The 10,868-nt window shown below is 32.2% G+C and overlaps 1 protein-coding gene across 1 annotated transcript; it reads left to right on the forward strand.

The window, feature by feature from the left end:
- The first annotated feature begins 6,751 nt into the window (after positions 1-6,751).
- Positions 6,752-10,457, forward strand: LOC112716338 (uncharacterized). Its single transcript, XM_025768227.3, has 9 exons — positions 6,752-7,183; positions 7,447-7,518; positions 7,771-7,995; positions 8,256-8,391; positions 8,553-8,715; positions 8,897-9,025; positions 9,149-9,343; positions 9,571-9,693; positions 9,886-10,457. Exons 1-9 carry the CDS (start codon positions 7,009-7,011, stop codon positions 9,976-9,978), a joined length of 1,311 nt encoding a protein of 436 aa, XP_025624012.1. The 5' UTR covers positions 6,752-7,008; the 3' UTR covers positions 9,979-10,457.
- The last annotated feature ends 411 nt before the right edge of the window (positions 10,458-10,868 follow it).

Below are 10,868 nucleotides of genomic sequence, written 5' to 3' on the forward strand. Positions count from 1 at the left end.
TCCTTCCAGCTCCTCAACCTTCGAGGTTAACCCCAAAGAGCTGAGAGGAGTCTTCTCAAAAATATCCAAGAGCTTGCCACAAACACCTGCCGCCCTAAAACTCTCCTCAGCCAGAGTGGTAAGGTGGTTCCGAACAGAAACATCATCCATACTTATATGATGATAGATGTTCTTTCGAATGAATGCAAGAGCATCCGCCTTAACCCCACCATCAAAAGAAGAGCCAGACTCTAAAGTCTTGCACTTCTTCTTCTCTGGCTCAGAAAGAAGTCGAGCGGAGGGGAGTGGCCGAGACAAAGCTGAAGAAGAAATCACAATGGGCTGGGAAGAAGCCCCCACGTTCTGAGGAGGAGGAGGAGGAGGAGGAGAGACGATCGCCCTGGTGCCACCAGTCCTAGCCCGAGATCTTGCCTTAGCCTCCTGAACTCTCTGGTAAGATTCTTGAGCATTCTTCCTTGCCATATCTGCAGAAGAAACAATTAGCAAAAAAGAACAAGTCGACAAACCTCAAGTCGGCAGACACAAGTTGAAAATAAGAAACGTATATACATGTATAAAAACTACCTAGTTGCGACCGAACAAAAGTTGGTGATCCCTGGAGAAACTTTCTAGTATCCAAGTATGGGGCCCTCCCCCACACTTCTCGGAAAAACCCCACAATGGCCGCCTCCACCTCGTCTAGGTCGTCCAGACCATACTTCTCACAGGGGGAGGCCTCCAACCAATAGAGGGGAAAGCGAGGGAAAGAATTCTCATCTAAGAAAAAGGGGTAGTGACCCTCTACATCTTGCACTTTGAAAAAATAATTTTTGAAGTCATGGAAGGATTCATCAAAAAGGGTGAAGATCCTCTAAACTTGTATGGCCCGGAAAGACACCCATTGCTGCTTGTTATTTAACCCACTGAAAGGCTTAGTCATGTGGAAAAGATAGAAGAAAATCCTCAAAGAAGTCGGAAAGTCCAAAGCGTGACTTATAAATTGATAAATTTTCAAAAAACCCCAAAGTTGGGGTGAAGTTGGGTAGGGGCAACACGACAATGGCGCAAAACAGCCATTTCAAATTCAGAAAACGGAAGAAAAACACCCAAACGGGTAATCATGCTCTCATACATATAGAAAAAATGAGGGACCTCCTCGGAATCCCTCCCAAAACAAACCCGGTCTTCTGGACCCGGGACTACCAACTCGTACTTCGGCTCGTCCTCCTCAGAAGTACAAATTCTGTGGCGAGTACGAAGGTGGGTGATAAATTTAGTATCGACCAAGGGTTCCTCCCCTAGGACCGTGACATCAACCCACTGAGAAAGAACATCTACGGAAGCCATTTCTTTTTCTTAAAAAGGTAACAAAAACCTACAAGGGAAAAAGAAAAGAAAAATAAAAAACACGGTCTCTAAGGGAAGGGAATACGGAACTAAAGTCTACAAACCAACCTATCTACAAAATAAAGGCATGCAAATAGAAAAGCATGTTACAAAAAGAGCTAACCTTTATCTGAAAATGAGGGTTGGAGGAAGAAAAAGCCTTCGAAAACACAAGAATGCAGCACGAACGAGTGAAGGGAAAATTTGAAAAATCGCAGAAACGAAACAATGAAAGAGAGGGAAAGTATTTATAAGTACGTGGGGGGCACAATGGTAAAAACGGGGCAGTCATTAATGCACCGTTACCAAGACCGTCAATCCCTATGCACATCCCTAAACGGACACGACGCTTGATTAGACGTAACTGTCAGAACCAAAAGGCTATGAAAAGTCACGTCAGTTTCGGACCATCACGTCGGTCCTCCTACAAGTCGGCTACGACCCCGAGTAGAATACTCGAACCCAAATCTTGAAAAGAAAATTGGGTTCGAGTAGGGGCACTGTTCATACCCTGGCCCAACAGTAAAGGCCCAGGACCAAATAAACGGTCTAATCCCACGGATTGAGTCTCACCCAATACCAACCTTCGTCCTATGAAGTCGGTTCTCACCACGACTTGCTCTAAAGAAGTCGGGTACGAGGGTTAGCTGGCAGATAAACACTCATTTAAATGAGTAACTGCCTCTAGAATCTCTCTAACCACTTCCAAGAGCCATATCCTAACCTCCCTAAGATAATGGGACGGTTAACACCCTAAAAAGGTGGCACTACTCCAACGGTGGTTATTGGTTCACCACTATAAATACACTGACACCCCTCAGGTATCTCTAAGTTCAAATACATTCTAAACATGCTTAATCCTTTGCTGACTTAGGCATCGGAGTGTCTTTGCAGGTACCACCCCCCGTTCTTTCGCACACACAAGTCGGACGGAGGTTCCCGAGTTGAATATCCACTTGAAGCCTCCTTCTTCATACGTTTGGGCCAACCAACGCCATCCAACCCATTAATCTCCGATTACCCACCGTAACAAAAATTATTTTAGTGTATGTGGCATAAATTGATTAGAGAGAATAATTTTCTTTTATTTACTCTAAGAACACCTAATAATGACTCGAAATTCAATGATTAAACAATATAACTAATAATTATGGAATATCGACTTCTAATAAACAGTAAGTAGTTGTTAGTATATATAACCATGTATAATGATTTAGACTAAAATATATATAAATTTATATATGTGAACATCTTGTATTGTTAAAAGTTGATTAACTTTTTTAAAGCATGTGCTAGTCATTGACTTTTGATGTTACTCCTCAGTTTTTTATCTTGCAATTTTAAAAACATAATTAGTGGCGAGTAATTTTTAATAAGAATAAAAAACCTAAATAAACCAAACTGAAAAGTTTATTACCCAAAACATAATTAGTGGCGAGTAATTTTTAATAAGAATAAAAAACCTAAATAAACCAAACTGAAAAGTTTATTATCCAAATCAGCAAAAACAAAAATTATTTCAGAAATTTATTAATGGCCATTTATATATAATTCGAATCAATATGATTCGAATTATAAATGCATGTAATTCGAAACAACTTGCTTCGAATTACGTTTGAATGGATATACATGTAATTCGAATTAAGTAGAATCGAATTAGAGAAGGGTAAATCGAATTGACTCGATTCGAATTAGTAGGCTCACGTGACTTTATGGAGTTCGAATCATATTGATTCGAATTACTAGTGAGTTGCCTATATAATGCTACGTTAGTTGGATATATATCAAATTTTATTTTTCACATTCTTACTTGGATAGTTGGATATATATCTTATAGTTGATACAAAAGATATTTACTGTATAATTTTATTTTTCTAAAAATATCATATATATATATATATATATATATATATATATATATATATATATATATATATATATATAGATGATTACACAATTTTAGAAATATTTAAAAAGTATTATTAAAATTAAAATTATATTTTTTATTATTTGACAATAAAATTAAAAATAAAAAATTAGGGATTAATATTGCTAGGTAGCCAGTAGTTGTGGTGGCAAATTTGTACCCTAACAAAAATATTAGGGATTAATATTGTTAGGTAGACAAAAAAACAGGCAGAATTTGCCTTATTTAGCATTAATTATATAAATTCGAATCAATATGATTCGAACTCCATAAAGTCACGTGAGCCTACTAATTCGAATCGAGTCAATTCGATTCTACTTGATTCGAATTACATGCATGGAATTCAAACGTAATTCGAAGCAAATTGTTTCGAATTACATGTATTTATAGTTCGAATCATATTGATTCGAATTATATATAAATGGCCATTGGTGGATTGTTGAAATAATTTTTGTTTTGGCTGATTTGGGTAATAAACTTCTCAGCTTGGTTTATTTAGGTTTTTTACCCTTTTAATAATTTTAACTAATATTTAGTCAGCACAACTACTAAGTTTTTATCAACAAATAAATTTTATTATTTTATTTATATAAATTTTAATAAATATAGATATAAATTGTATTAATTTATATGTACAAATTTTGATAAATATAAAGATTTATTTGGGCGTCATTTTCGAAAAATATCTTTTTTTTAAATGATATTTTTTTGAAAGAATTTTTATAAAAACAAAAGTGATTTTATATTTAGATATCTCATGTAAAAAGATCTTTTTATTTATCAATTATGTTTAGGTAAAATAAAATAAAAGTACTTTTCTGTATATTTATTATGTGAAAAATATTTTTTTTAAAGAAAAAAGATCTTTTAAAAAGAGATATAAATTGTAGCTTCTCAAAAAGATATATATTTTTATTTTTTTAATACTTTTATTTTTACTACTAGAAATTTACTAAACACACTAAAAAATAAAAAAAATATTTTTTATTAAAAAAATATATTTTTATCAAAATAATAACACCCAAACAAACACTAAATGCAAATTATGTATTTTTACGTGCAAATTTTTATAAACGTGGGTACAAGTTATTGCTGATAAAATATTAACCTAGAATAATAATATTTGTTAGTTATATAATATTTTTAATAGAATTGAATGTTTTTACACGAAAAAAAAATAAAATTTAAAAATAGACAAAAATTAATGTGTTTTGACATTAAGAATGTACTTATTTAATGCCTAACTCTGTATCAATTATTATTATATAATTATTACAAAGGAGGAGTACAATTTTTTTTTTAATTTTAATTATAATTCCATAATACTATTAAATTAATTATTAATTATTTTATACTTCTAAATTTAAATAATTTGTTAATTAATGTATATTTATTATACTCTATATTTAATAATTTATTAATAAATATTACAACAATAAAAATTAAATTTAAATAGAAAATTGTATAATTTTTTTTAAGACAACTAAATATTTGATAAATAAATTTTTGATTAATTTGACATCAAAATAATGTCATTTTGTTAAATAAATAGAGACAAATAAATGTTTGATCAATTTGAATTTAAGGATAAACCAATTCCTATTTGTATTGGTGTTTAACATTAAACGTGACACGCCAACTACTTTTGTTAACAGATGACAGTAATACTGAAGAAGAGTCGCATTGTCTCATTATGACATTATCTCATAGATCACGAATAGGAGCAGGCATAAACCTTTTTTACTCAAAAAACGCATTAATATTCTCAAAAAAGACCGGATTGAATTGGTACTTTGCTCCACTAAAATTTGTAATTATAAATTTTTTATGTTTTGTAAGTATTCGTTAATAAGGAATCAGGGATGGTAATGGGTCTTTATTGGTGGGACTCCTGTCCACCCCGTCCTGTCCATTTTTTTCACGAGTTTTATTTATTTTTCTTTTGCACGAGAGACAAAAAATTTTAAATATTTTTATTTAATAAATATAAATAAATATATTAAAAATTTTAAATTTTTTATATTTTTAATTAAAATTTTTTATTTTGTAATTTTAACGACGCATCATATATAAAAAATTTTGTTACTAAGTTTTAAATTAAAAAAACTTAATATAATATAATAATATACAATTCAATTAAATATATCAAATCAAATATAAATTTAACATAATATATAAATATATAAAATTTTTAACATATAAGTTAAAATAAAATAAATTAAGATTAGTTACACAATTTTTTTATTAAAGATAAAAAGTTTAAATTCAAAATTTTTAATTTAGTATGAAAAAATTATACCATTTAAATTTAATTCATTCACATATTACTTATACAATTTAATAATATTTAAGTGTATTTTCTTTCGTAAAATTTTTATAAATACCTCAATTTCTGTCCTTATCTATTTATTCGTGAAAACAGATCTTCCATAAAATTTTTACAAATCCCTACTATTCTTTCCGTCTCGGATAATCCCACGAAATAGATTTTTTTGCCATGCCTAATCATGATAAATCCAATTTTAAAAAAAAATCACGAACAAATCAAACATATAAGACCAAAATCAAGGGGTGACTTTTCAAAGGTTGTGCATTAAATGGAAAACACGTGCTCCAACGATGGACCTAAAGACACAATCACACACACGCAGTTGAAGCACTCTGCACGACACACACACACACACACACACACTCATAATTAGCGGTGAGCAACACACCCCCCCGCTTTCAATTCTGTTGCATATAATTTACACACGTTTACTTTTTACTTTTTATTTCTTTTAAAAAGAAAGTCATAAATCTAAAAATATGATTTTTTTTAATTTATCGAATTTAATGTATCAATAATTAATTTTGATCATACAAATTTACAAAAAAAAAAAAGTAACGGTATCCTAAGATAAATATACCGATTGTAAAAAAAATTATAATTGTAGACATTTTTAGATGTTTAGATGAGTTTTTTTTAAATATTTTTTAAGTGATATAATTAAAAATACTTTAGTATTTAGATATTTTAAAATTATTTTTTGTTTTTAATTATGTTAACATATTTCTTAAATAAAAGATATTTTTTCGTTAATTTAAGAGAATATGCCGACTTACTTGATGACATCTGTCAATAAAAAGAAATATTAAAATGTTTTAAATTAATTAAAAATTTTAAAATACTAAATAAAAATTCGATACAAAAATGACTTTGACGGAAGAAATTAATACTTTAGCTCATCAACTTATTATTTCTATAAAATAAGATCAGTCAAACTTTTAATTTTTAACCTTAAATCCATATCTTATCTGAGAATGATAATCATAATAATAATGGAATATTAATTAATATTAATGAGTTTAAAGAAGAGATTATTATGTAACGTCATCCTATCTGAATTCTGAACTAGTACTTTGTTGGAGTTTGGACCGACTCCCTAATCTTCTTCTACTTGTTCCATTATTATTACTGTGGACCCGAACACGCGCCTCCACGTGTCACCTTTCGTAACCGTCCGATTAAATCCCCCATCACCATCACCATTCACAGCCAAACCCACTTTGAACCCTTTCGCACAGCTCAACAATATGATGAATTAGATGAAACTCAACACCATTACCCTACTTTGATTTGATTTTCCCCCAACTCCTTCTTCTCAGAACAAGCTACTATTTCTTCTTCTTAATTAATAGGAAGATATAGAAGAATCTGGAAGAAGAAGAGGAATATGGGGAGTTGCGGGTCTAGACCTAAGGTCTCAGAAGACCCCTTCACGAAGAAGAATCGCCATCATCGAAGGAGAAGAAGAAGAATCCTCCGAAGAAGAGTCTCTTCTAGCAAGATCGAAGCCAATAACGTATCTCACTGCAACTCAGCTCTTCAACTTTCTCATCGCACTTCCGGTACCCTTTCTTCCCTCTTTTTTTCCGTCATGGAATTGTAGTTTTGTTATGAATAGATTATAAATTTACAGAACCCTATGATTGATTGATCTCTGGTGTAATGAATGCTGCTACTTGCTTTATTGCATGTTTAGTTTTTTTTTTTTTTTTACCATGAGCTGAAATTTCGTTTTTTTTTTAAATGATTTAATTTAATGCTGGTTTGACTGAATATTTAAAATCTGAAATCGGAGTGAAACGGCTTATTTTGTTTCTGTTTCTAGATGCTGCTTGGTTTGATTCTACTTCAGCCTTGGATTCTGAGTGCGACGAAGAATTTTACAGTGTCTACGATGGTAAGTGCCTTCTCTTTCTAATTTTGAGAATCAATTTGCTAATTTATATTTAGCTTTTTCATTTTTGGTTTAGCAGCATGATTATTAATTGGTTTTCTAGCATTAGATACCTAGCAACAATAGCAGAAAATTAGAGGTCACTTATAATTTTTTGTGCATAAACAACCAAGATCAAGATCAGCCAAAAGATTTTAAAATTCTGCATTGGAATCAGGGTTGGTTGTAGAGCTGAGTTATATTTTGTTTCTGCAGGAGAAGCTATTTCGAGCCATGCTGATGAAATTGTAGAGGACAACAAAAAGCTTACCTCAGATCATTGCGGGATTCTGCCAAATACTTGCTTGCCTTGTCTTTCTTCTAATGCCATTGCCGTTGACAAAAGAAGGCCGTCAAGTCCAGAGACACCAACTTCGAGGAGAAAGTCGCTTTCTAAACTGTCGTTTAAATGGAGGGAAGGGTCTTCCGACACGATATTACGTGAGTGTTGTCTTGTGGTTTCCTAATTTTGTTTATTTTTCTATTTTATGTCAGTAGAAGAGTTAGAATGAGTGCGAAAATGGTGTTTCTTGTGAATGATTGAGCTTCTTTTATTTCCCCACTTGTTAAGACAAGAAGTTACAAATAAATAAACATGAAAATTTAGTTTCCCAGTTTATTGGCTTTTAGTTTTCGGATGTTTACTACCCTTGTTTTTTGGTGGTTTTTCTTGTTTCTCACTCTGGTCTCATTTGTTTCAGTTTCACCCAAGGCACCTAAACTAAAGCCAATAGCAGGTTTGTCAATTCCATTTTGTGCAATAGAGAAACAAAGCCCTGGTTCTTGGTCACTAATTGAGCCAAGTTCATTCAAAGTCAGAGGGAAAAACTACTTTAGGTTGGTACAAAATACTTGTTTTTGTATACACACCGTTTTGGGGGGATTAATGCTTAACCTTTGGGTTATGATCACCCTCATGTAGAGGATATTATGAAAAAAACAAAATTTTTCATTATTGATAGTGCTAGAATTCATTGTTGCTTGGACTTGGTTGGCAGGGACAAGAAGAAAGAATTTGCGCCAACCAATGCTGCTTTCTATCCCCTTGGAGCAGACCTCTTTCTGTCTCAGCGAAAAATTGAACATATTGCGCGCTTTATACAAATTCCTTCTATAAACATACCTGGGGATGTTCCTTCTATTCTTATTGTAAATATTCAGGTAGCTGCATATTTCCTAGTCCAGATTGAACTTCAACTGAGAATTTCTTATCTTGAATTATTGGGGTGCAAATTTTATGTTCGACATCTGAATATTAGTTTATTCACGTTCTGTATATGCACGGCAATTTTTCATACTCTTGTATGATTTCCCCTGAAATTGTGTTCTGTTCAAACTGCAGATTCCATTGTATCCTGCCACTATCTTCCAAAGTGAAAATGATGGTGAAGGAATGAATGTGGTTTTGTATTTCAAATTATCCGAAAAGTATTCTAAAGACCTCCCAGACCAATTCCGAGAACATATCACTGTAAGGACTTTTGCCACATCATTCTGCCTCATGTTATGGAGGATGTTGCCTCTGGAACGTAGTATCTTATGGTCTTTATATGCTCAATTAACAAGTTTTGTGCTTTTTCTTATTTCTTGGCAGAAATTGCTCAATGACGAAGTGGAGAGAGTTAAAGGCTTCCCCCTAGATACGATTGCACCCTTTAGGGAGAGATTAAAAATCTTAGGTAGAGTGGCAAATGTGGAGAGTCTTTCCTTAAGCGCAACTGAAAAAAAGCTCATGAATGCTTACAATGAAAAACCTGTTCTCTCACGCCCTCAACATGATTTTTTTGTGGTAATTACACCTATTTTATTTACAGATTTAACGCTCAAGTAGACACTTCATTTGCCATTCAACAGAGATTATTGAAGTTTGTTTCTCTAAAATATTAGAGTTGTATTAATAAACTAATGTTAATCCTGCTGTAAGACAAACAAAAATGTGTTCCTCCATCTCAGTGTCTGCTTGAAATATCTTGAAAATATTTTTCAAAGTCATTGTTTATGCTATTTCTTGCGCAGGGAGAAAACTATCTTGAGATAGATTTGGACGTGCACCGATTTAGCTACATTGCTAGAAAAGGGTTTGAAGGATTTATTGAAAGACTGAAGCATTGTAACCTGGATTTTGCTTTGACAATTCAGGTAAGTTCTAACCACTTTATCAGCAACAAAAAGATAATCCTTCAACAAATGTTTTTAAGTTTTTTTTTGTGCTTTTCAAATGAGTTTACTTTTAGTAAGATAATAATTTCCCGAACATGCTAACAAACTTAGAAAGTAATTTTAATGGCGCCGAAACAAGAACTAAGACTAATTATGGTCTTTATGCTACAGGGAAACAAGGCAGAAGACTTGCCAGAGCATATATTATGCGCAATAAGGCTGAATAAAATTGATTATAGCAAGTTCAACCATCTTGGCTCTTAAGGTCACAGCATCAACAGAGCTTTAACCATAATATATATTATTATGAAGAATTGCAAGCCGCTTACTTTGAGGTGGTTTAAGAATGGGAAATTCTTTAGCTAACTCCAATGTATCGTTGAATTTATTGATTCATTGATATAAGGGTGTGTTTGTTGGTTAAGGTTTTGGAAGGGAATGAATTGAAGATAAGGGTTTGAAGTGTAGCTATGAATTCATTCTATTCTTCAAACCCTTTCCTTTTCTTTCGTTCTCCTTGAAAACTGAATCTTGAAAACAAACACACTAAAGGTGTAGAATGTACAGTGATAAGAATTCATAAATTGGAAATAATCAAGGAGAAAATTGTCTTTTCCAAATATATAAGCAATCCCCAAACTCTAGTAAAATCATGAGTTGGGTCACCATACAATACATATCGTTGGATATTTGCATATTGGTTATAATTATGAAAGTGGGTGCAGAAATTGGTCTATTATCAATTCAAGCAATTGCATATACTTTTCTCTTTTTCATAGCTGCTATGAAATGATACAGGACAGGAAAGGAAGTGATGTATATGACGAATTTCCTCTTAACATTAAAGATAGTATTCGTTATGAAAGCTCAAGGATCCGTGACATTTAATTTTAAGTCGCACATGTAGCTTTTTTTTAAAACGGTATTCATGGTAATTTTATTTAAGAGTTTGTTGTTGTCTAATGAGATGTTACATGCATAAAGCGAAATTTAAACTCCTGACATTCGAATTTCTGACACTTGTTTAAGCAGACAAGTAAGCTGACCACTCGACCAATTCAAGTTGGTTATATTTGTATGGTATTTAAAATTATTCGATTACATATAACAACAACAAAGCCTTACGAGCGAAAGTTAATACAAGACTAGCTTAA

This window comes from Arachis hypogaea, chromosome 10 (genome assembly GCF_003086295.3).
Source record: "Arachis hypogaea cultivar Tifrunner chromosome 10, arahy.Tifrunner.gnm2.J5K5, whole genome shotgun sequence".
Lineage (NCBI taxonomy): Eukaryota > Viridiplantae > Streptophyta > Magnoliopsida > Fabales > Fabaceae > Arachis > Arachis hypogaea.